Here is a 27,339-nt window from a genome sequence, read left to right as displayed (position 1 = left end):
TATATATAAATGATGATCAGTGGGTATATTCCGGGAGCAGGCAGGGACATCATGCTTTGTACTTCCCTGCACCACCCAATGCCCAGGAAGTATGGCCTGTCTACCAGCTGTTACTGCCACCACATCACCCACATTACCCTAGGCCACCCCAAATGGGTCAGACACCTCATATATTATGATATCACCCTGCATTGTGATAATACCCCTTTTACATTATATCCCATAGGCAGGGCAGCCCCATGTCACTTCTGTGGCCCTCCCTTCAGTACTGTAGCATGCTCTTTACTATAGATAACACACATAACACCTCCGATACGACTACAACCAAGAGCCGCCCCCTCAATCCAGCTAGTGCCGGTGTCAGAGCGTTCCTCTTACCGGCACACGTGTATGCTGCTGATCAGCAGTTCCTAGTCGCCACGGATTGCGTCAGACGTGCTGATCGATACGCTCGGCATTCAGCTAGGGCGGACTGCTGGAGGTGAGCGGCGTGAGTAGTTGCGCGGAAAACAAAGTTGGAGAAGTGAGCAGAGCGGGAGGACCCGGAATGTCAGGGAACCTGGATAAAGTCAGTGCCAAGGCGGATATATGGGCTGACTGGCCGCCCCTGTACACCCCCTGAGCGCTCTCCTCTCCTAAGGTTTGTGTACTTGTTGTGCACGCTGCCCGCGGTAAATGGGACTTCGTGTCCGAGATTCAGACCGCCAATGTCCTCTTATTATTGTATGTTCACCTTTCATGGGATCCTGTATAGCTGGGGGAGAATAATACAGAAATAACTGCACGGCTTTGTGACAGGAAATGATGATAAATCTTCCCCTGGGGACACCTATTCAGTGACAACAGGCCATTTCCCTATTTGAAGAGATTTATTTTCACTTTCTTATCTGAATTCAGTCACAGCTTTTGTCTAGGTACACACGTGCAATAATTATCGTTCGAAAACCAACTACTAACGATTATGCACGAATATTGTGAACGATCGATGAACGATCGTATTGTGCACAATTCTGTACAAATATAATCCACTAATAGTGTACACACACTGGATACGATCGTTTGAACCATGATCACAGAACAACCCACGGTCACTGAACGACTGTACATTTTGAACAATCGTCGCCCAATCAGATCTGCCGGGACGGTCATTCATTTACAGCAACAATCCTCATTCATCGACGTTGTTGTGCACATTTTTTTGTTAACAATTATCAGACGAATAGTATTTAGTCGTTCGTTTCCAACGATAATTATTGCACGTGTGTACGCAACTTTAGTTGTGTATGGATCAGGAAAGGATTAAAATCCCGCTCTATCTGTTCTCTAAGAGATTTCCTCTCATTTCCTGCCCTGTTTTATCTTACAGGAAGTGGGGAGGCTCTTTAATAACAACAACACAGAAATGTTCAGCAGAAGAAGCCCTGGCACATCTCTGTCCTTACCATTGTTTCAGATTTCCCCCTCCTGTTTAAAGCGTACCTAAACTGAGATTTTTCACTTTACATAAAGGGTAGACAAGTAAAAATTTTGTTTGTTTTTTTAAGTGCAACACCCTTTAAAAAAAAAAATAAATAAAAATGAATGGGAGCGCAGAGCCTCCTGGGATGCGTGACGTAGGGGCGACCTTGGCTGCTCCTTCTGCACATGCCCAAGCATCTCAGATATGCGCAAAAGCAGCCCTTTCATCAATAAGGAAAAAATTGCAGATCAGCAAGTTTTTTCCCAATCTGCGTCACCCAATCTCACGTCTGGGCAGTGCGAGATCGGGTGAAACAGGAAGAAAAACACGGAGGAGAGGAGAGGGGAAGATGGCAGCGTCTGGCACTCCCTCAGTGCCAGGCCGAAGACAGATACAGAGACGATGGGGGACCGATGGAAGAAAACTCCTGACTGATCTGCAGGATTGAAGGTAAGTGTGTTTTTATTGTTTTGGATTTACTTCCGCTTTAATAAAATGTCAGCCAACAGGAAGTAAGGTAAAATCTTGCTTCAGAATAAATAGTTCACATATAAAACTTACTGAGACATTCCAAACACACTGACCAAGATCAATTTTTCAACATTTCCTCTATTTAGAAATTGGATTTTGCCCATTTTCAATCAAAGTTTGCTTAGTGAAAATAGTAATAATAATAATATCAAGAGATAAATCACATTCTAAAATTTGCCCAACACCATCTCTTCCCTGTGTATAATATTAATATAATAATATATATATTAATATACTATATTAAGGAATGAGTACTGAGTCCTCCAACATTCATCTATTGATTTTATGCAGCAATGTCACACGTTGTTGGGGTTACCTTTAAATTTAGGGTTTGTTTTAATTATTTGTTTTATAACTATTTACAGCCACTGACACATAACCAGGTTCTACTGAAAAATGAAATGCTGCTTTCAGCACTTTTTACATTCTGATTCCATGTCAAAACCCAGCGGAACCTTGTCAGATCCTCCTTAGCGCTGAGTACAGATTGCTGAATGGATCTCCAAACTACCAAATACAGTGAAATTTGAGGTTTGTTAGCTACTGCCTGCCTTAAAAAATGAATTTTTAGCCAATTTTTTTTTTTTACTAAACTTTTGTTTTCTATTTTCTTTATTTTTTGGAGTCAGGGAAAAGGAAAAACTAAATCTATGGAAATGGTGAACACATAATAAAAACAAAGGTTCAGCACCATGGAAAGCTCTGGGCACCGGTCTGCCAAGATTCACTCTAAGCACTGATTCACAAGTTCCACCACAGGAGGGGGAAACTCTTCTGTACATTCCAGACTCGGGATATTTGACCTTGCAAGAGTCCAAAGCATTTAATAATTATTTATTTCATTTTTAGTTTTACACAAAACCAAAATCTGAAGAGCTAAAAAGCTTTTTTCCTCAGTGACTAATATAAAGCAATGGGACTGTGTATCCCCATCCCCTTCAATAAATCAAGCAGTGGATTAAGGCTACCTACACACGCCCCATGATTCACGTCCGATTTAGCTTAACCTCAGCTTAACTGACCTAAAGCTGTAAAATAGAAAACTAAATTTGAAGTGAAAAATGGGAGCAAAGACCTAGCAATGCTACACTTCAGGCATTATAGTTTATCTAAAGGCAAAACCTTTTTCTGAGAAAGTAGACGAGGGTTAAAACTAATGTTGTTCTTTTGTTCTGCCATTTATGTATTAGAAAATTGTCCCTTCACTTTCTATCCTGTAGAGGCTTAAAGCATAAATAAACATTACAAAACATTGCAACCTGGCATAAGGAACAGGTAATGTCCCTACTGCAATGCAATAAACTTACCTGCCTGATTGCAATTTGGCCAGGCCATGATGAAATACTTCATTTGCACATGTTCATTTAGTTCCGACAGCTCCAGGGGATCCCAGGATAACCGGCATATTTCAGCATCCTACTCTGAGCTGCACAGGGCCTATAGTAACAGGGCTTAAAGCATATATAAAACATTTTTTAACCAATTCTCCCTTGTTAGGTAGATTACCTTTCACTTCCTGCCCTGTTAGCAAAGCAGAAAGTCAGAAGTAAGAGATATGCTCTTTTAGTTATTAGTGGAACAAGTGTTCCCAATGGAACGTTTCCCATTCAATCCTGCTATTGTCACAATTTAGAATTTGGGGTTTTCCCTTACTTTGAGTCAAAATTATGAGTTGCTGCCTAAACAGGAATAGAGAGAAAATCTTCTAATTTTGACATTTGTTCCCATGACCGTTTTCATTCTCGTTGAGTCTACATGACAGGAGAAGTAGGTAAGTATGCCTAAAAAGACACAGATGGTAAAAAAAAAAAAGTTTTGGCCACCCTTACTCTTTCCAGAAATGGGGGGGGGGGTAACAATTTTGGCTATAGATATATTCTAAGTAGTTTTGGGACCCGAGATATGTTTTAGGCCAAGTTAGGTTTATCCTAATATTATTAAATCCTGCAATTGTTTCTTTAGCATTTGTTAATTTTTGTTGGAAAAAGTGGAGTAAAAACAACTAAAGAGAAATGAATAGAGCCCAAAAATAGGAAATCTTTGTTTTTCAAAGTAGTGTGTGTGCGGTCTATATTCCTTCCTTCCTAAGATTTATTATATACATGTGACGTTACATTCTCTATAGTGACAGATAGGGAGAGGTCTGGAATACCTGAGCCTTTGTGTGTCTGAATTACTGAATTATATGCTGCACTGCTACACAAGCCACATGTTGTGTGTTACATTCTGCATTTCATTTCTGTACCAGAGACCCAATGGACATCTATTGAGAATCTATTGAGAAATGGGCACATTGAGAACATAAAGTCCCTGATGGTTTTTGTACAATTTATCAGTGCAAACATTGTTCCACATAGGTATAATTACTTCCTTGGTTATTTAGAGAAAAAAAAGTTTTATTTACCTATGAGCATGGCTGAGCAATGTTAATATTTGATTTTCTTCTGTAGAATTTCAGGTGAAGAGAGACTCATGAAAGTTACCGGTGAAAGCAGTGATTTGTCGACAGGCACAGCAAACCCTGAGCGGCAAGTTATGTTATACCCAGCAGTATCGGAAGACCCCATTCCTAGAACTATGGAAGATTTAAAGATCAGCATTGTCAATGATCGAGCAACTGGTTTGAAGCGAAAGGCAGAAGAAAATGAAGCAGAAACCCCCTGCACTAAGAAAATTTGCAGTGTTTTTACTAGTAGCACACCTCATTCTTCATCTCTTCCCTCATGGAGCTCTCCTTCTACCTCCAAATCTAAAGGTGTCAAACCAAGCAATGTAAGTACCCCATCTCATACACTGGAAAAAAACTCTGAATTCAGTGACGAGTGGGAAGACTCATTGCTAGAACCTTCAGATGATGAAGATAACTCCCCATTATATCTAACAGTGGATGAGATTGAGTCATTACTTGAAGATGACTTTTCAGCCGAATCTCTTGAATTGGGTGAATGCTATTCTGCTAGTAGTCCAGAATCAGAAGATCTGAAGGAAAAAGTGTGTACTTCACCATACAGTCAGTTAGACGGTTCTCATAATTTGACCGAAACAACACTGTGTGAAGAAGACCTGAATAACTATGCTGCAATGGCTCCATCACCACAGCAATCAGCGACGCATTCTCCATGTGATGAGAAGTCAAAACAGGAATGCAGCATTGTTGGCAATTTGAAATCTAATTCTGCTCAAGAAACAAATAGACATTCTAATTCAGCTGTGCAAGTATCAGATAAAATGCAAGCACTCCCTCATCAGCCTGTCAGTGGCTGTCCAACCAACCTTCCTGTGCAGTCATCAGACTCTTTGTTTACTATGGATGTTGTAGTAGAATGGGCTGATGACCCTGACCTGTCTTTTGATGGTGACATTAACGATATTCTGGTAATCAGCCCTGGAGGTGGCACATCATCAGATGAGGAGACCGCTGCTGAACTTTTTATGCAGTGCACGGAAAAAAACAGATCTGCAGTATCAGATTCAACAAGCAATTTAAAGCATTCTGTTCCTGTTAATCAATTAGACAATTTTGTTGGTTCTGATGCTGCAGATGTAGCCCAGCAGCTCTCTCCAGCCACTTCTAACTCATCAGATGCACTTAAGGTCAATTGTCACCCTTCTACTATATGTGAGCCTCCAAAAGATTCTGAATCTTCATCAATATCCATAGTGGTCAACTCTGAAACTCAGTGGAACACTGATGCTGCTGAGGATGGGAATCCCAGCACTTCTACAAAAAGTCACGGCCAGTCCACCCTTGGTTTAAGTCACCGACCTATAATTCCAAGTGCCACACAGACATCCAGCAGCCAGGAAACGGTATGCAACCCCCTTTTGTCAGCTAATTTCTTAAATGCATGATTTGAAGACAAAATTATCAAAACAGACACTTATCCAAATAATTATTATGCCTGTAGTAAGAATATATAATATATTCTAAATTGGTTCTCAGTTGCACTAAATTAAATATACCAATATCATTACACATAGTAAATATTTATGCAAGATGTGTTGGATCAAAAACAAAATAGACAATGTGTGATATTTGGATGGTTAGCCATATATTCCTAATTTGTATACCACTTTACAAGGTACACTGATAAAAAAATTAGGCCAATGAGATGCATACAAGAGTTAAATCTGTGTAACATAGAGCATATATTTCCTAAATACACTTCCCTCATATATATTTTACTTTTTACTTCAATGCAGCCCACCGACTGTGGAACAGATTCATCTGCAGCTGCCAAGGAAAGGTCCCGTGTTGTAGTCACTCCATTGCCAAGACGTGCACCAAGGTAACTGACTGCGCCTGTTGTGTTAATTGATGCCGTGTTTTGTCTTCATGGTTGAGTGGCACTGGTTGGGTTCTTTTGCTGACCAGAATAGTTTCTAAATTCATATTACCAGTCTGCATTTTACATGTAGTTGCCCTTTAATTAACATTATTTATCAAAGTGTTCTTTCACACTCAAGTCCAATTTTAGTTTATTCATAAATACATTGCCCTTCACTTTCAGATATAAAACAAACAAAAGAAATATGGGGATAAAATGAGATAAGATACTTGTAAAACATTTTAAAGGGAAAAATATGTTAAATAATTTAAATATTTTTTTTCCAATCATATTACACTGCTTTTTTCACATCTGTCCCCTTGCAGTCCTCCTAGCTTAAATACTTTGTAAAAGTGTAAAAAAGAAAAAAAAACACATGAAGGGAAAAAGACTTACTTCCCTGACTTTCATAGCACAGGGTTGGCACCATCATCGTGATAATGAGATCCCACGGATTTATGAGTACGTCAGATCTCGGGGAAGAACATTTTAAGTACAAGGTCAGCTTTAAACATGTAGATTACAGTATGTGTACCCTGGCTAGTTCTAGACCTAAAGAGTATATGAAACTGAAAGTTTTTTCTTGAACAAATGTGTGTGGGAGGTTGTGCAGTCTGCATGAAGTAATGGTAGAACTGTATATTCTTGGCTAAGAAAAGTGCTGCTTTTTTATTTGCCTTTTCAAACCCTATCAAGGCATGCCAAGGCCACCTTTGAAATCTGAGCTGTTTAAAAAAATCTTTTCAGTTAATTTTTAGCCCTCATGCTATGCAAAGTCTGTTTTGTTTCTAGGAAGTGTATGTTTCTTTCCTTTCACAGAAAGTCCTGCCTAAAATCAGAATAAAAAGAGCTGTTAATATTGTTTTCATTATTAATCATGATAACCCATGTCAGTAGATTTCCTGATCCAGCCTTTATTTGTATTGTCTTATAGTGAGTTTTTAATACTATAGCTGTAAACATTTGTCCTAGTGTTCACTTTTTTATTTTATTATATAATGATTTATTGTATTTCAGGTTTTTTCCATCTTCTCTTGAACTGGAAGCTCAAAAGAACATTTACTGTGATCAGGTTATAATGCATATTAATAGTCAAGAAAGCCATGAATCAGATGGTAAGAAAAATATATTGTAAATATTGTGATGGTTCTAGGCTAATAGTTATAACCATTTTATGTTTGGCTTAGGGTTGAGCTGGAATTGGCAAAAGCATTTGTTAATTTTTGAAGATCCGGTAAATGGTAGAATTTTGTTTCTATAAAAAGTCAGACTTCATGTAAAAGCCACCTGTACTTACATAGACCAAAGCAAATTTTAAAAGCAGTCAGATTCATAAGTGATTACAGCACGGGTCAATGTGAGTTTGTAAAACCCAAAGTAGGAAGATGGTTAGATGCCAACCTACATTTCTCAGAATTCCTGCATTACAGTGTGCCTACATAAAGAGCAGGACTTGTAGTCACGTGAAGCAGATGATGAGCAATTGTAGGACTTAACAGAAAACCGGTAAAACTAAAAAGAAATGAGGAGACCTAACTTTGTGGATAGGTTAACTTCTACAGTGGTTCTTCTAGGTCTCGGCTGGAGATCACTGGGTTTTAGTGATAGTCAGCAGGAAGCCCCAAAGCTAAAATTATAAGAGTTTTCCATTGAAGATCACTTCTGCTTTGCATTTACATAGGAAGCAGTGTGACATGGAATCACTCTTTTTCCAAAGGCTTGGACAGAGCTCCACCTGCCTCTTCCTTCAGCAGTAGATCAGTTCTTTGGTGCCAGCAGCAAATCAATATTAGACCCCCCCCCCCCCCNCCACACACACACACACACCTTATTAGGAAAAGAAGTGTCAGATGTAAAACTTTACATTCAGTAAAGGTATTAGTTAAAAATGTAACTACCCATTATGGTGTATGTGTAAACATTTTAGTTTCTAAACCTACCATTTTGGACCTAAATGTGTCATTAAATGTAGCCACAGTTTTTTTTTCTTGTAACCTGCATGACCTATTGTAGGCTGAAATTGTGTATGCCTGCAAAATGGCAAAAAATACATACAATATAAATAGGCAAGTTTGGAGATACGTATAAATAAAGTCCCAGATACACCAAAACGGTCCCAAAACAGAACAATCCTATCACCACACTTCACAATTGGGATTAGTTTTTAATGCTGGAATGCAGTGTTTTTATTTCCCCAAATATAACCCTCTTCATTTAGGCCAAAAAGTTCTTTTTAGCTTCATGTGTTCACAAAATATTGATGATGATATATGCAAAATCTTTGTGGGAGAGCGGTGACTTTCTCCTTGCTACTCTGCTATACACACCATTGATGTTCAGTGTTCCCCTGATGGTGGATTCATGAACATTTGTCAATGTGAGCTAGGCCTTCATTTAATTAGAAGTTACCCTGGATTGCTTTGTAACCTCTCATACTATTACATGCCTTGCAGGTTATCTTTGGGTAACAATGGTCTAGAATTTCCTCCATTTGTACATAATCTGTCTGACCATTAATTGGAGGAGTCCAAACTCTTTAGAGATGGCCTTGTAACCTTTAACAGCTTTATGGGCATCAACAACTCTTTTACCAAGGCCTTCAGACACCTCTTTTGTTCTAGCTATGATACATGTCCAAAAATGTGTGGTGTATGTGATTAGGCTTTGCTGGATCACTGTTCCTTTCACTCACACCTCAATGATTGAAAAACATTAAAATCTGATTTTACCTTTTTATTTTATGATAATCCTAAGGATTCATTTACTTTTCTGCACTCATATATGTTATTGGATAATTTTCTTTCAATAAATACATGACCAAATATAATACTTTTTTCTTTAGCTAGGTTTTCTTTTGTTTAGCTAGGTTTTTTTATTTTCTTTTAGGACTTGATTAAAGGTTTGTTTAGTTCACATTCAGATAAAAATTCAGAAACTTTTAGAGGGTTTATAAACTTTCAAGCACCACTGTTTTCTCACAAAGTTTATTTTGGTCCTGCATGCCCAAAAAAAAGTAGGAGGGCATGAAAATCACAAAAGGCGTCACCATATGGGTTTCCTAAAAGTTATGGGGCCGATCCAGAGCTTCTTTTGGTGAATGACATCAGAGGTGCAAATCCCTGGTCTTGGTTTTTGGGCACCTGATAAGTGAACATAAGAATAACCACCCCAACGCATTCACATGTATATCAACATATTCAACAAGTACATGCTGACTTGGGACACCATCTGAAATTCACCTTTAAGCTGCTTTTAGCAGTGGTGTGACTACAGATTTCTGAGCCTTGGTGTGGAATTAGAACCTGGGCTTCCCCCTTCTACTGAATCATCACATCTGCTGCTAGGAGGGCCTTTAGTTTAAGAACATGCCCTTTCACATCAGAGTCACCACTTCATATTGAAATGAAAGTCTTCCCTTTAGATCAAGGTCACGTCCATCCTATATATCTAATGCGGACTATCCTACTTTCACATCAAGATTCTCCATAGACCTCTGTTATCATGGATCCTTCAGCAAGTACAACTTCACTGGCTGCTTACTGTTGTAAACAGAGATGGCAGAAGAGATATTCCATATAAGATATAGATATAAGTAGGGGTGTGCTGGAACCTCTGTGTCAGATGTTTATTTTTTTTTTTACTTTTGCTCATTTCCCAGTTTCAGATTCTCACCTACTTCCATTTTGGTCAGGTTGTCACAGGAACAGAAATTGAGAGGAAATCTTTCTAATTACGCATCAGATAGCTTTTAATCCTGACAAGTTCCAATCTTTTCCCATTCTATTAAACAAAAAAAAAATGTTTAGTTATACTTTTCAACATATTATTTAAATTGCCGTTATTGTGTATTCACCATCCAAGCAACATATACAATGAGTGTAGACACACCTCTGCATAGCACACCACAATGAGCACATGTGAATACTCATTATACAGATGATAGTTGTAGAGAGTCTATTAAATATGAATGGGCTGCTTCCTTTGAGCTCCCACCCCCTTCCCAAGAAAAACAGGTAAATTGCCAGATCTTTATACTGTTATGCCAACTCCAAGGTGTGTTTTTTGTGTAGATTGAAGAACATATAGTACATGTTTTATATATATATATATATATATATATATATATATACCAATTTTAGGGAGCTGTGTTAAATGCTTGTGATGACATACTGTTTCTGTGTTCAGAACAGAGTTGCCACTCTCATGCAGGCTTTGCCTGGTTGCTCCTCTGTGGAATGAGAAAATATTGTGGGGAAGTGGCTGTCATTGCTGATTTTTAAGCCTGTAGCTTGTCAGTCAGCCCCTGGCCACACTTAGTCCTACATAGTGTTTTTTTTTTTTTTTGCTTGTTAAAATTGTCACTGCTTCCTAAAGCCTCTAAACACAGTGTCTGGGAAAGGTAAATATGCAAGACAGAAATAAAGGAGGCTTGGTTATTACATGACAACTAGATTGGATACTTGTTTAGGCTGTCATACAGGAGCCCTTGTACCCCTTGTACCAGAACAGTATCCAATGTTTTACCAAAATCTTGTAAAAAAAAAAGTACAACATATTAAATTTAGGTTGATGCTGCAGAACATCTGGGCTATGCAGTAACAACCAACAACCTTTATTAGCCTCCTCTTCCCTGTTGCAGCTTTTCTTTCTCTAGTTAAGCATTTTGTTTGCTCTTTGTAACAGACCCAATTTACATTCCCTTTTTTTTCCTCCGAAATACTAGTTTTAGTGGTTACATTTATGCTATTGATTAAAGCTATTATTCTGCTATAAGAGCGCAGATCACTGGAGTGGGCAAGCAGAAAGCATCATTTTCACTAACATAAATAGGTGTTTTAAGGTGTTTACGAGCAAACCCCAAATCATAACATAGGGGTAGGAGACTGATAGTATGGCGTGTGATGTAAATTTCATCTTATAAAAACTATAACTATAACAGACTTGTAGATTGATAAATGTATACCTGATTTAGAGGTGACTCATTTTAATTTTACTTTCTGTTTTTGCTGGTATTGGCAGACCCTTTTCAAGACCTGAGCTCATTTTTGTACAAAATAAACCAAAAGAATCCGCACTGGCAGCATCCCTCCAATCTCTCTAGAAGGTATGATGAGCATGTTAATCTATAGTAAACTGATTATACAAATATTATTATTATTAATAATATTAATAAACAGAATGTATATAGCGCCAAGATATAAAATGCAGTGCTGTACAGTAATGTCTTCCAGATATTTTTTTAATAATGAGACTATTATATTTGTTCCAGTAAAAAACAGTTGTATTGGTTTTAAAATGATTGGCTTCTGGGTGAAAAGATACATTTGCAGTTGTGTTTGACACAAGATAAAGATAAATCTGTAAAAAATGTATTTACCAATCTATTTGAATAGCTTAGTCTGCTCATTTTAGTTTAGTACTGCTGAATGTACATTCACTGCAGTATTCAGCAAAATGATAAAAAATAGACTAAATCACATCCATGTGTCAAGTACTAAGATTCCTGTCTAGTGTTTTAGAAATATTTGTAAATTAAATATGTTCATTTTAGGTAGATAAAGGTAACAAATAATTTCATCTCTGTTTTAATTTTTACATCATTTAGACTTAGTCTAAGTGGACTGTTTCCCCAGAGTTTAACCTGAGCGTTTAAAAGCCCATATTTGAAATTCCCATGCATTCCAATGGGCTAGTCCACACCAGTGCAGCTCAAGCATCATCAGAGTTTACCTTTACTCAGCCAATCAGCACTATAATTTGAATTGGGAAATTGGTCCTCATTTGCCCTCTGGTGCCAGGGGATCCCAGGCCGTCAGGAGTCCCATGGCTGCACTCATGTGAAAGTGTAGCTGTAGGAATCATTTCTTCATGGTGGGATAACCTGTAAGAAAAAGTAAGTAAAGTTAAGCTCAGATCACATATATATATATAATAAAAATAAAATAACTGCAACAAAAAAAGTTTGGCCTCAAAATTCAATATATATATTTAACCCTTTTAGGGAATAAGTAAGGGGTATTATGTACCTCTGTACTCACTACCCAGGGTTTGTATGAAATCACAGCAAAATGTGTCATTTATAAAAGTTTTCCTGCATTTAAGGCAAGCTTGAAAACACATATAAAGATTGTAAGGATTGAGTAAGTTGTGCTAACAAGAAGTATTCCAACAGAAAAGTGCTAAAGACATGATCTCATCAGTGCACGTCTTTCATTTCACTGTACAGTTATATACTGAGCAGACAATTCCTCTGGGTGCAACCTAAACAACATGAGGTCAAAGATTTTTCTAGGTCTTGCTCTGTGCCTTCACAACAGCTGTAAAAACCACCTAGCATATCACAAAATGCACAAATATTTTTAATTAAAAAATGATTTCCCCAGCCGAATTCTCTGAAATTTACTGGTGGTGAATTTTATGGTCGCATATTTCTACAGGTCTCCTAATGAAACAATTATGTTCTGCCACCTAGTGTCCGATTGTCAAGAGTGCACAGCTGTCACAAAAGGAAAAGAATAGGAATGAATCAAATTGTATATGTATAATAATTGTATAACTGAAGAGGGAATCATTTATAAATTCAACTTTATTAACATATGTTATATAATAACTAAGTGGCCTTAAACTGTCCTTTGTTGACATTGAATTGTAGAAATCATCCTAGGCGTGGAAGGAAGCCAATAAAGCAATACACTTTAAATAAATGGGTGGAACAAAATGGGGGAGTTATGAAACGGTTCAAGGATATACCATCTTCATTCCAGCGAAGCCCCATTCCGGACGTTTTACCATTCTAGTTTTCATAAATGTGAAGTGTGTTATCAGTAAGTGCCTTTTTGTTAAACTGGGCCAGTTTTTATACAGTAAATGCTCTGTTTTACTTTTTTTTGTGAACCAGGAGTTTTATGTTTATATTGTAAATCCCCTTGGTTCCATTGTTAAAAAAAATACTCAGTTGTTTATATGTGCACCTTAATTCATTGTTCCTAAAGCATTCCATGTGATTGTTTAGTTGCAGTCTGCATATTAACAATTTTCTCAGTGATGGTTTTTTACCGTTTGTTTCCAGCCTGACCCATCTGTCCCTTTTTCAGTCTCTTTTTATTTCCATCATCTGTTCATCTCTTTCCACCTTTTTCTCTCTCCTCTGTTGGGCTTGGTCCCGGACAACAGATTATGTCGGTTTAGGGAAGATTTATGAATTGGGATTGAGTTTGCTGCAAATCGTTACCCCTCTGCTTTCCCACCCACCATGCGGGATTAAAATCAAAACCAAGATTACAATGAATGCCCCATAATATATAATATAGCAATAATACAGTGCAGGATTCTGGCTTTCAAACTGGCATTAAAGGTTGGTCATAAAGCAGTGTTTATGCTTACTCTATTTCTAAACTGCATTGAAAAGACAAGATTATATTCTGCTCTTTCAAATTCCATTTTATAATTATATAATCATCTTTAACATTGTTTGGATGAAAAAAGACAATTTTTTTAGGCGTTACTTATTTTTATCAGAGATTAGGACATAAAATAGTCATCATCTATCTAGGAACCCAGCTCCAGGATTTTCTGTGCCTTCATTTCAATATGGGTTCCTTTTGCCTATGCCAATCTGTCTTTCCCTTCTGTCCCTAGAGGATTTTTACCTGCATGTGTATCACCTTTACCACTGTACATCTGCTCTGACTAGTCCAGTCTTTGAAACATACCACGCTGTCTAGTATTCTTAAAGGTAAACAATTCCATTACATAAAGGTCAGGTTATGTGACTGCTATGTTTTTCCTGTATTATATTGACTATTACCAATGTAAGTATGCAGTTACAAGTACAGAAGAATAAAGTATTTTTCATACTTGTAGTATTTTTCGTTTCTTTTTTTTGCCATACATTATTTTGTATTCTCTTTCATTGTGCCTTTGAACTTGCAAGAAAATTTCATCCCCACCTATTATGTCCTATCTTCTTCACTTTTGGACATGCATTATTATAGTCTGTGCTGGATCAGCTCCTCTGTCTTTCCCTAATCTCCCTAAATACCCTGTTTCCACAAAAATAAGACAGTGTCTTATAATAATTTGTGCTCCAAAAATGCACTAGGGCCTATTTTCAGGGGATGTCCTAATTTTTAAAAAAATCAACATTTATTTAAATGAAAAAAAATTGTCAATACATGTGAATGATCAGAGAGCTGTATATGTAAATTATATTACATAAATTATACATTTACATTGTTAGCACTGTTTGTGCTACTCAGTTAGAAGGTATAGTAGTTAGTGTCATGCTGCTCCTGGCCTCACAGCAGATCTAAGGACTTTTATAGTTTTAGATAGACTGGGATAGTGTTAGAATCTGGGCACCATGTAAATGGACTTATTTATGAACTGTAGCTTGTTTTTGGGGTAGGATTAATATTTCGAGCATCCTCAAAAAAAAAAAAAAACAGAAAAATCATACTAGGGCTTATTTTTGGGGTAGATATTGTTTTTGTAAAATGGTATGAATTTGGAGGAAATATTGTAGTATGCAGATCAAGAAAGTCATACATCATTTTTTTGTTTGAATTTGCGGTCTGCGATTCAAAGTATTAAAATAGGAGACAGCCATGACAGCTAACATATACTGACATAAAAATGCATATTTCCTCCACATTTAAGGACTAGTACACTGTTACATTTTTGTTCTTCGGTCTTCGATCAGGGAATCTGGGTGATCCAGCAAACCTTGAATGGATCTGGTCCAGGATTTAAAACGTTTGCAAGAAATCCATTCCAGGTTTGCTGGATCACCCAGTTTCAACGATGAAAGTGAAACCTCTCCCGTCTTGGGGAGCTTTAATAAAACAGACTCATTGATCCATCCTGCGTGATCACCGAAAAACCTTCCACAGCATTTTTCTGAGTGCAGCACAACACAATGCTCAGATGTTACATATTTGTATGTGCTTCACTACATTGGTGCATTGGGTGCCAGCCCACCCTCTCTACTACTCTAGTGTTGTATGCATTGCAGTATTGTGCCACGAAAGTACACTAGAGAGAACAGTCCCCGAAAATAATGGAGGCCAATAGCTGACATACCCCAGATCCATATAAACGTAGAACACATAGATAACCAACACAACATATTAAGTTGGCACATGACCCATATGCACTTTCAACAATAAGCAAGTTGCTTTTTTTTCAGTGGGAAATGTGATTGGTTGAAAAAAAAAAAACCTTGCCAAATCAAGCAAATGCACCCTGGTGGCGTGTCTGACCAAAATCAGACAGGCCATTCGGACTAGTGAGCCTACTGGCCTTGTCTGACCGAGATCAGATGGGCCTGTCGGCCTGGTGGATCAGACAGGTTGCATTCTCTGTGGGATAGCTCATGGCTTCCCACAGATACTAGGCTGGAAAATCTCACAGAGAGAGATACAAAGAACAAAATAAACTTTTTCCACCACCCTCCTCCCCAATCTATGTTGCCCCTAGTGATCCTGGTGGCCTGTTTAACTGAGATCAGACAGGCCATTCTGACTAGTGGACCTACTGGACCGTCTGACTGAGATCAGACAGGTTGCATTCTCTGTGGGTTAGCCTATGGCTTCCCACAGATACTAGGCTGGAGGATCCCACGAATAGGGAGACTACCAGATAAGAGGAACTTTGTTCTGCCCAAACAATGGGTATGATATGAACAGTATTTATGGCATGAAAAGTCCCAACATGACCAAGTCATGGAGCTTATTTTATTTTTATTTTCAGATAACAATTTTCAGATAAGTGTTATTAAGTCAATAGAATATCACTTCTGCTTCTTCCTGATGTATTTCCGCCCAAAAAAAAAATATTTAGCTGTGATTTTATTGCACATTACCCCCCCACCATATGTATTATACACTTTCCGAAAGCTGCTCCCACAAAAGAATATAAACGGAACAAAATAATCTTTTTCCACCACCCGCCTCCCCAATCTATGTTGCCCCTAGTGGACTGTCTGACCAAGATGAGACGGGCCATTCAGACTAGTGGGCCTACTGGCCTGTCTGACCGAGTTTAGACTGGCCATTTGGCATACCCCAGCTACACCTATAAATGTACTTTTAAATCATTTTGGGGTTTTGGCTACAAATATTAATTTTGTTAAATTTACCAAACAGTAAAAAGTAATTACAAATTACAGATTGTACTTTTACTTAGTTCTATATATGTGAGTATTGGACAGAATGAGCTTGAAGTATCTTCAAAATTCTGAACTGTATTTGCCTTCACAAACCAAAGGTGACCTGATGTCCTTGCCTGACCCCCCCCCCCCCCCTATACACTGATGGTTTAATATTGATACAAAAATCAGATTTTAGATACACTGTAATCCTAACAGATTATCCAGCAAGAGTCTGAGAAAGCAGTTCATAAATTAATCCAGTCCAAGAGAATATAAACTCTGACATATGCATAATACACGGAAATATGCAGTATGCGTATCACTTAGTGATGTGTGATATATTTTAGATCTGAATTGTAATTTAGATTATTTACGTATTAGGAGTATTACGTATTAAGGCATAAAAGATTCACAAATATACACAGGATGCAGTGACTCATGTTTTTAATAAAGAAGTATGTGTAACAATCTAAAATTACAAAATAAAATCTTGCAGGTAAAACTAACAAACTGCATGGGGAGAGATTAGTGTCAGTGAGGAAACTATACTTGAAATCTGATTGCTAGCTCTTTATGCAATCCACTTTTTCTCTGCCCTTTTTGTTTTCTTTATTGGAGGCATGCCTGGTTTAATTTTTATTTTGTGGTTGCCTTTAGGTCACCAAGCACCATAGCAACTTTTTTGCCATTTAAAAAATTCCCTTGAGCTTCCCTAATGTTTCATATCTAGGCAATCAGCCTGCATAACAGGAAACAAGGGTAGCAAGTGTCCCACCTCACATTTCAGGTGCCTTAAAATGTGGATTGGGTTATTATAGATTTATGGTGAAACTTAGAGGAGCCAGACTTCCCCAGAAGTAAACTTAGCATCCATGTCCTCTAGCAATCCACAACAGTAAAAATGATCCATTGTCTGTTGATTTTTAAGGATTGTATTCACAATGACAGAATCACTGGCTTTGGTATTAGCATCTGGAATCCCAGGTGACATCATTGCACAAATTTAATTTTTTTTATTATTTTAGTCTACAATTTACATGGCAATTACTGCCAAATAAACAGGTCCTTAATGGACAAAATTCCCTAGTTCTTAAAGAGTATACAGGAAAAGGAAAACAATGGACAGAAGGAAGCAAGAAGGGAAAGAACTAGAAGGAAGAGAAAGGAGGAGAAATGGGGTGGGTGAGAATACAGAAGGGAGGGAATGAATGAAGACATGGAAGAATAAAAGAAGGTAGTAAATGGAAAAGGAACATAAATGGAGGAAAAGCAAAAAGTTTAGGGAAAGAGAAAAAAGATAAAGTATTAACAAGAAATTAAGTTTTAAGACTACGCAGACTTTTATTTAAATGCTTATAAACACCCATAATACCTTTAAATGCATTTATTGGTGTTCTAAAAATGTTTGTAAAAACCCACAATGCATTCACAGGCATTTGTAATAGTTGTGGGTGTTTTTTTAAAACAGGCTTTTAAAAGCCAAAAGGTATGGGTTAATGAAAGGGGTTTTAAATGCTTGTTATTGCCCCCACTAATTTTAATGGAAGCAATTATAAGCACGTATAGGTATATACAAGCAGTTAAAAAATGTAAAATGCAGCAGGGAACGTTTTCTTTAACACTAAAAAACCTGGCTGCCCACAAACTCCCTGGGGTGAACTGGCCCATGGGAATGAATAGGAATTTCATTTACAGGTGTTTAATGGGTCATTTTAAATGTCGAGGAAAATACTGGGGAAGGTGTAGATTAACCCTAAAACAACGATAGAAGGAATTGAAGGGGGTAGGGAATGGAAAGAGAAAGGTGGATCAGATATGGAATGCTTAAAAGTACATGTTTGTTTAGCCTAATTTGATTTCTCATACCAGCACTGACTTTTCTCTGAGACCATTTCAAGTCTTGGGGGATGTGTTAGTAATATTTTTGTTCTGTGCTGTCCACATTTTAGGTGCTTTAGAAAAGGTATTAAAAAAATGAGTTACATAGAAATAAAAGGTAATTTGTGCAAAATTGCACCTAAAATGTTCAACACGTATGCAAATCAGGGCACCTAAAATGTGCAGATGTGACCTTACTGTGATCCCAGTAGAACAGGAGGATTATTATAAGTAAGATAGGAAGCAATCTAATAATATGGAACTGCTTAACTTCCTGGCACAGGGTACGAGATATACAAAAAGCTTGTTCGTGATTATGAAGCGCTGGAAAATGGTATGATTTAAAATGATATTGTCAGAAATTTAATTCTGTATTTATATATTTTTTTTATAATTTTTTCATATAAATTCATATTTTAGAATATTTTAATTAAAAGCATTACGTTTAAATTCTACACTACAAACATTAGTTTGAGTATAATTCTGCCATAATACAAAAAAATTATTATTATTACTCAGTATTAATATAGCACAAACATATTACGCAGCGCTATACATAGTCATGTTAATACCTGTCCCCTGGGAGAACCTGCAAACTCCATGCAGATAGTGTCCCGACCGATAATGATCACTAATATTATACAATTCAGTATTCATCCCAATTTTTTAAGCTGGGTGGGAACAAGCTGTAAGCAAGTGGTACCCCCTGTATTAAGACCCAGTTTTTCAGTAACCACCAAAAAAGCCAGGTGGTTACTGAAAAGTTCTGGGCAGTGCACCCGGCTAATGTAAAAGGACACAACAATGCACCTTATCCTTCGACCTTTCCTTTTATAGAACAGACTGTTTTGGTCTGGAGTCCCAAAGCTAAAAAATGTTGTTCCATTCACTAGTATTATGGGTGCTTTAATGATTTTAATAATTGTAGTTTACATTTTAAAGACTGAATATAGGAAATAATGAGAATAGTGATAGTAAATATCACATTAAAATTGATATTATGTTGTATATATGACACTGAGGGGAATTAATTTAACATGAAGAAAAAGAAAAAAATCAGTTAATGTCATTGACATTTCAGGACCATACTGTTAAAATCTGGGACTCTACATAAAAATGAGGAGCATTTGGCAGATATACTTATGCACATTGGTTCATACACATTCATGCATATTCCTGTTACATTCATACACACATATAAACATTTATTCACAAAAACAGATACCTACAGTATTCTCTTTCTGAAGCATTTCCCTGCAGTTTTTTATCTTTAGGAATGTTCTTATAATTGCACACTGATATACAGTAAATAGCACCAGCAAAAATTTTCTTGATCTATAAATAGGGTGCAATAAAAAAATAATCACCATGCAAAGCCAATGTGCCCTAATCCTTGTATCAGCTGCAAATGGTACCTGTATATAATACATGTCATCAGTCAGTGAAAGCACACAGAGGAATGATCTGGTGTTTGCAAAAGAATTCTGTATAATAAGCATTGACACAGCCCCACTGTTGAATCGCTGCCCTGCCTCGTTTGGTAGAAAAACAGAATAATTATTTTATTGAAAACATTTTTTAGAAGTGGTGCCAGTGTCCATTCACAGCAAAGTTATATATTTTCCAACAGAACGGGCTAGAACAACTCTGTTATTCTAAGACTTTTGTAATCCACATGTTTGTAGATCCTGTTTGGGCCTAGGCCACACATTATCTATCAAAAGACATAAGAATGATTCCTTTTTTTGAGAATTCTGTAGAACAAGCTTTAATGAGTCCCCACATAATTTCAGAAGAGCACATGAGAATTAAAATTATTTCTTTTATCTTGTTAATTTTTGAGCAGATGCATTGGCAGGGCCCCAAATTTAAAATAAAGCCCCAAATTACCAAGTGGAATAACACAGAAAATCGGTGGTTTTGCATGACAATTTTAAAGAAAAATCATAGGCCGGGCCCAAGTTATCCAGGTGAAAACACACACTTGTTTGTCACAGAATTTTGTAGAAGTGGAAGTAAATATGTTTTCTTTTCAACTGGTAGACCAGGTTTAGAGACCATGCTATAGAAATGGCAGCAGAGCAGCAGCAGGTTTTCCTTTTTTTGCAGGGACTCTTCTAGGCAGAGGCTTGTCCTAAAGACAAATTAAATGTATATAAAAGCAGGAGGATTACATTTAATGGACAGGAATCAGCTGCATCCATGCACCTAATCCTTTTCTGTTGATGTTGCTGCTGACATGGATGTCACTGCAAACATGCAGTGGAAGACAGACCAGAAATCATCTGCCACAAACAGCACTGACTCTGCTGAAAAAAAACTTTACTAAGGCAACTAAAGTATAAAATGGGGCAAACTGTTTGTTTAAGTAATACTAAACGACAGATATGGAAAGTAACCAGTACACCAGAACAAAGACACTAGAGCAAAAAATATATCTTAAAGCAAGACTAACAAGAAATCACACACAAAATTCATTTATAAAACCACTCTCATTCTCTCTCAAACTACTTACTTTCTCTTTAGACCTCTTACACTAATAGCTCTGTCTTTCTTTCTGCTCCTACTCCCCCAGATGAGTGAAAACTCCAGATCCTGGGCCGTAGGTGATCGAGTGGGCCACCCACTTAAAAGATTGCTAGGAGTGGTTCCTGGGGGACAAAGTTTTAAAATCACTGTTAAATCAAAAAAATTGTATCAACTTGGATCCCAAAAAGTTGATTTTTGAAGCTGAATTTACCATGCTCTAAATTTTGCCACCTACCCCTACTGAAGGGCAACCAGTAGATTTGAACTCTCAAAAGGAACCCAAATACAACCTTATTAAGCAAAACATTATAATTCATAAGGGGTAATCCTCAGTTGTAGTTACCCATCTTATACTGATCTGACCTCAGAAAAGTGAAATCTGGTTGTCTTCTAGGAGTAATTGAACTTCAAATACCTGGTTTGTGTTAACCCCCTATTTAATGTACAGTGCTGCATAATATGTTGGCGCTAAATAAATCCTGGTTATTAATAATAATAATAATAATAATAATAACAACATGTAGACTGCCATTGCTGACCTCAAAAATTCTTCCCAGGGACCCATGAAGGTCCATGGCTTCAATGCTTTTTGCAACACTGAACCAAATGGTGAATTAATAGATTGATTTCATCTATATCTATTAAATATTGCACTGCAACTAGTGCAAGGCAAGTGTTAAAAAAAATGCAACCACTGCCAAATACATAAAGCACATGCTTGTAAATGCATGCTGCTGAAAACGCACCCAGGTGCATAGTGCTGGAAAGCGAGCATCCATGAGCAGTTAACAACCCATCTGAACTTATTTTTTTAGATTCTTGTAAGAATATGTGCCCAGCAAAAGTTGTGCAACTTCCTTATAGCAGAACAGAAAATGACATTGCATCACTGCAAGTGTCATAAGGTTTTAGTGAAACACAACATATACAAGCATTGTCAAAAAAGTCTGACATCCTCAAAGTGAATTTTTTAAAAGGATTGACCAAAAGCATCTTCAACGTAACATCCACATGCAAGAATAAAGTTTTGAAAGGCACCAGTTGCTACAGAGGAAGAGAATGGACAGACTTTTTTAAATATAGTTTGTCTACTCTGTTATCATAGGGGTCCACTGCTGCATTTATTTAACGATAAGTGTACTTTTACTGCATGCATCCTTCAGGGCTATTCCCTCACCCCCCTCCATCTTCCTTATTCTGAACATTTTGCTAATAGCATATGCTCACTGAACCACAACTCTGATGTTCTTTGATGTTAGGTCTGTCAAGTGCCACACAGCCAAAATCTCCCCAGTATGCAGAATGAGCCAGCCATGCATAATTCTCACTGACACCACTTAATTCAGTGAAATGCCTGACTACAAGTAAAAATGGTGTGTATGACCCTGAAATAGAAATGAATTGGGGTCACAGTGTGTGTACATAAGAGCTGCACTGACCAGGGAACCCTATGAAGAGGCCATGTGGCGCCAGGCAGAGAAAATGGGCTCTGCGGTTTAGTAAGTATACGCTATTAGTAAAATGCTAAGAACAGGGAGGCAAGCCCTGAGGATATGTGCACTGAAAGTGCACTTATCCTTTAACCCTTCATGCTAGATATATTATTATGGACTTAAAAATTTACAGAAGTTCTCTCCTTGAAGCTATGAATGTTCAAATAGAGAGATTTAGACCCTATTATGTAAGACCCTTTTGTATAATTGCAAAGTGTGCTGAATATGGGTAAATAAAGAGATGGGAGATGGAGATCACAATTACATTTAGATATTACCATTTCATGACAATAATTATGACTTGAGAATTTAGATTTTGAAATTTAGATCAGAAATAATTTATCATAGATCCTAACTAACTCTCATATGCAAGGACTTTCCTGTTCCTGTTTGGATTTCCTGGCCCAAGTTCTAATATAACCAATTCTGTTCAGTTCTAATATAACCAAGCAAACATAAATAAACAAAACAAAAGTTTGCTCATCTAGTGTACACAGTAGCTACTCTTCATTGTGTACAGTAACAGCTTGCCAGGGCTTACAGAATTATACTTGCAGCAGTTTCAAGCTGGTAATTAATGTAAATATTTTAACATTTTACAAAAAATGAACAACCAAAATACTATTCTGAAATAACAAAACTTCTTTTTACACCTAGTAGCATGCTAAAAGTCTGCTTGGTTGTACTCAAACTTGGCAGGAGTTCTGCTTTGTTTACTAACCCCTAGGCTTTTCAAACACAACAAAAGTATTTTGCAATGTTCACTCCTACTTACTTCTTGCATGTTCCACAAACTCCTGCATTAACCCTACTGCATATGTCAATGTTGGCCTCCAAGTGACTGGCAAGTGAGGTCCACAAAAGAATTAAACAATTAAACATTTGCCTATAGCTATATATATATATATATATATATATATATATGTTCAGTGTTTCAAATGATTTTAGTTTGCTGCCCTAATTCTAAATAGCCCTATCTGTTCTGTTTCTCTTACATGGTGCTAGAGACTTAAGGTGCGTACACACTTCCAATTTTTATCGTTCACAATGAACGACGAACGATCGATTGGGCAAAAATCGTTCGTAAAAAAAGTAACCAACGACGCCGACGAACGAGGAAAGTCGTTGGAAACGAACGACCGGACCGACGGATGGGATTGGACGACGATCGTTGAACATCGTTCGTGTGTACGATCGTTCGTTGATCGTCTATGGGCTGAGCATGCGTAATGAACGAACGTTCGTTCACTTTCCTGTCATGCACATAGTTCCTCTATCGCTCAAACGATCGTATCTATTGTGTGTACAATATCTACGAACGATCGTGTCGTTATCTCTATGTGCAGGATCGGTGCTGTACGATCGTTCGTAGATATCGTGCAGGATCGTTCGTCGTTGGTTTTCCAACGATAATAATTGGAAGTGTGTACGTAGCTTTAGAGGCCTGTAAGGATCCAATGCAAATCACTGCTGACACAGTTACTTAAGCTATGGGGGGTCTCTAATTTTCCAGCCCAGAACAAATAGTTTTATGCCACACATGACTATTTGGAAGGATATTCAAAGTGTGACATTTCTGGACAATCAGTTAAACCTACAAAGCCATTTTACATCCATCTCTTGGTATTGTCCAAGTTTATTATTTATACATGCTTTTTCCCTACCATAACTTTAGTATGACTATTACCTGCAAAACAACAGCCATATAAATATAATTCAACTATATTCAAATTGTGGGAATTAGGAGCTAAAATACCAAATGTCCTGTTAAAAAAAAAAAAAAAAATATATATATATATATATATATATATATATATATATATATATGCATTTTTGACAGAAAACTGGATAGATCTGCCTAAAACATTATATTCATACTAGATCTTTCTACCAATAGCCTCTCCCATTGTCCTTGAAGTTTATAAACTACATATCCTTTTGAAAATAAAAAGGCGTTTTCATGATTTATTAAGGGGGTCAGAGGGGAGTAGAGATTTAATGTTTACAATCACTCATGTATAATTTTACAGCTCCAGGTCTATCCAGGCAGAATGCACAAATCTACATATATTTTGCATATTGCGTAGATTTAATTTAGAACAATTCACACTTCTCCCCCCAGGAGGATGGTCTGTCATTATATCAAGTAGGTTATGAAGGGAACACTGAGCACACAGTAGAACACTCAGGAGGGAACATGGCCCAGATCTCCATATAACAATGTCTAGATTTCAATATCACTATTACAAAGTCATTTTCTAGGAGAAGCAGGGCATCAATGGTCAGTTCAGTTCCAATGGGCTGTGAAAAGCTTTCCCACAGGACCATCTGAAAAGTATGTGAAGGATAATGTCAACATAAAATGTAAGGAAGCAAAAATGTCTGCAGCTTAGGTAATTATTTACCTAACACAGGAAAGGTGCACTCAGGCTAGGCAGTATACTAAACAGACAATTCTCCATATTATAGTACGCTTTCTGTGTGCCTGGATCTTGGCTTCCCATGTATTTACAAGCCAATAAAAACCTCCCCTAACAATGCCATGAGACTTCTACAGGGGCACACAATTTCATTTTTGGGGGTAGCTGTTTATTTACAAATTGTTTTTGATGACCATTTTTGTTGGGGGAATGAGGAGTGGCCAAAAATCAGACCTTCCATTTAGCATAGATGGTTCACTTTATTAAACCATTATGGTCTCACTCAACAATCAAAACAATAAAAGGACATATCAATATAGAGAGCAAATGCTACTAGCGTACATAACCAATGTTAGAACAATTTTGAAAAAACATACAATATAAAAATACAATTTCAATATGGAAACAAACCAAATAGATACAAGATCAACTGTTTACAGAAAAAGACTATAGTGTGGCCTCCAAAATACAAAAGTAATAACAAGATATACCTAAATCTAATAAAAAGATATAGAGGGTTGTCTGTATATTAGAGGAAAAACCAAAGGGAATGCCAGAAAGTAGATTAACGCTCAACCGAGGATGAAAGTGGGGCACAACACTCATCTCCAAAGGTCTAAAGTCTCATTGACACAATGTGCAATATATCATAATTCTGAATCAAGGTGGTACTCTATATGAGACTCATTTGCACCGCCAAAGCATAAAACAGGATAGGTAAATAAACAAGTAAAGCACACACCTATGGCCTAGAAACTGAAGTAAAACAACAAAGGAGAATTAGAAATACAGAAAAAGGGGAGAGAAGAGAAGACTGGGGACCAGTCACTGCAACCAGATCACCCACCTATGTGACAATGTTAAATAATCCTGAAACCAAGAAGATGCTCTGAAGACAATCCAAGCTGACCATGTGAAGAGATACCTCTCTATTTGATCATTATACTATGCCATGAGTTGCTCCATATGATGAGTGTTGTCGAACTCCATTAGCCCTTCCTGTAAAAAAAAGGGGGTGTAGTTGCCCTCCAATGTCTCAGGATAACAGATCTAAGAACAGTAAGTAACTGTCTAGGAACTCCCTTTTTTATTGACCTAACTGAGACTGGAACCATAGAAACAAAGGTGACACGGGACTGTCTCATCATTTAAATCTCCAGTATAATGTTCCAAAATTGGAAAATCAGGGGACATTCCCTCCAGATATGGGTCATTGTGCCTTGGGTGAGAGGAGCATCGCCAACACACCTCGAGAACTAACGTGGAAAAATGGTGTAGGTCTACTGGACACTGATACCAGTGGGAAAGAGTCTTGAATTATTTTCCTGAGCCCTACAAGCAATAGATTAGTGTTGTGTGAGGTTGAAGGATTTTCCTCAATCCTCCTCTGATGGCGAAACTTTTAGCTCATGTTATATGTATTCAGGGACATCGAAGTAGGAGTCTGTAAGAAAAAGGCCATATAGAACGGCTATAACATGTGTAGATTGTAAGCTCTGCTGGGCAGGGTCCTCTCCTCCTCCTGTGTCACTGTCTGTATCTGTCTTTCATTTGCAACCCCTAATATAGTACAGCTCTGTGTATTATGTTGGCGCTATATAAATCCTGTTTATTATTTCTATTTTTATTATTATTATTAATAATAATAATAATAAAAATAATATTATTAATATTAATAGATTGCTCCTTTTGTAATAAGATGTCCTCAAGAGGGTTAGTCCCATAACCATTCTCTGTGAATTTGTGAAGGGAGCCACAAACTAACAGAATATGACTTAGATTTATTGTAAAATGTAAAGATTATATGGGTTTCCAAAAAATATATAGATTTTATAAACATTTGCACAAATATTGCACAAGATGAAAAATTAAGCCTGTCTTTTTTTCTTTCAAGAAACATAGAATTTTAAGGGTTTCAAGTAAAGGATGTGCTTTTTAAATATTGAAAACAAATGGCTCAGCATTGAAAGGATAAGGACTAGACTATGTATTAACATCTAAACATCTAAGCTCTGGGCAAGGTGGAAAGCCTATTGTAGAATGGCACAAAGAAAATAAGGGTCAGTCTGAGGCCAGCACAACCCCATATGCTGATATTTTTCTCAGCTGAGGTTTCCTTCAAAGTGAACCTTGCATGCAAAGCAAAGCAACAGTTCCTGAAGTTGCTTCTATGCTGTTCATTCCTCTAGGAGTGCAGAAAAACACCTAGTACTGAATTGTATACCTTACACTTGCTTCTTAAATGGTTGGTAAATAACACACATAATTATCTCCACAGTCTCTGCTTACATTAAAAAAGTACAAATTGCATTGTTCTGTATTCCACCTTCTCCTCTAGAATTTCCTGCTGGTAAATTTCAATTAGAATTGAATCTTATTGAATACACATTCTCCGACAGCCATACCAACCTTACCAGTCTCTAGAAGTACAGTTAACACCCACCATGTATTTTACTAGATCCAGAATGCAGAATGTAGACTTTATATATGGCACATGGTTTTCTCCGACTGGTGTATAAAGGTACCGGAATTGTATTATTAGTATAAAAAG

At 37.2% G+C, this 27,339-nt stretch overlaps 2 protein-coding genes and 1 long non-coding RNA gene across 4 annotated transcripts in view; 1 reads left to right on the top strand and 2 right to left on the bottom strand.

Moving 5' to 3' along the window:
• YARS1 (tyrosyl-tRNA synthetase 1) overlaps positions 1-518 on the bottom strand; it is an 18,955-nt gene extending 18,437 nt beyond the window's left edge. The window contains exon 1 of the mRNA XM_072418024.1: positions 379-518. The gene's annotated coding sequence lies outside the window, so the exon portion shown is untranslated. The remainder of the gene's footprint in view (positions 1-378) is intronic.
• On the top strand, positions 503-14,183 carry S100PBP (S100P binding protein). Its single transcript, XM_072418013.1, has 6 exons — positions 503-640; positions 4,441-5,800; positions 6,194-6,279; positions 7,336-7,433; positions 11,338-11,422; positions 12,971-14,183. Exons 2-6 carry the CDS (start codon positions 4,463-4,465, stop codon positions 13,113-13,115), a joined length of 1,752 nt encoding a protein of 583 aa, XP_072274114.1. The 5' UTR covers positions 503-640; positions 4,441-4,462; the 3' UTR covers positions 13,116-14,183.
• On the bottom strand, positions 9,039-27,339 carry LOC140335488 (uncharacterized). 2 transcript variants are annotated; one of them, XR_011921715.1, is made up of 4 exons: positions 27,232-27,298; positions 20,862-20,997; positions 12,049-12,199; positions 9,039-10,098 (listed from the first exon to the last, which is right to left on the bottom strand). It is a non-coding gene; the product is annotated as an uncharacterized lncRNA (long non-coding RNA). The 2 variants fall into 2 exon arrangements; XR_011921716.1 differs by lacking the exon at positions 20,862-20,997 and having other exon boundaries at positions 27,232-27,339.

The sequence above is a fragment of the Pyxicephalus adspersus genome, chromosome 1 (genome assembly GCF_032062135.1).
Source record: "Pyxicephalus adspersus chromosome 1, UCB_Pads_2.0, whole genome shotgun sequence".
NCBI classification, from domain to species: domain Eukaryota; kingdom Metazoa; phylum Chordata; class Amphibia; order Anura; family Pyxicephalidae; genus Pyxicephalus; species Pyxicephalus adspersus.
The sequence above is the reverse complement of the archived record's forward strand: the minus strand, read 5'-3'. Positions and strand labels throughout refer to the sequence as shown.

Bases quoted from the DNA above. Each gene is read 5' to 3' on its own strand.
- S100PBP (XM_072418013.1), top strand. From the start codon at position 4,463: ATGAAAGTTACCGGTGAAAGCAGTGATTTGTCGACAGGCACAGCAAAC. The intron at 5,801-6,193 runs GTATGCAACCCC...ACTTCAATGCAG, and splicing joins CATCCAGCAGCCAGGAAACG to CCCACCGACTGTGGAACAGA. The intron at 11,423-12,970 runs GTATGATGAGCA...ATTGAATTGTAG, and splicing joins CCCTCCAATCTCTCTAGAAG to AAATCATCCTAGGCGTGGAA.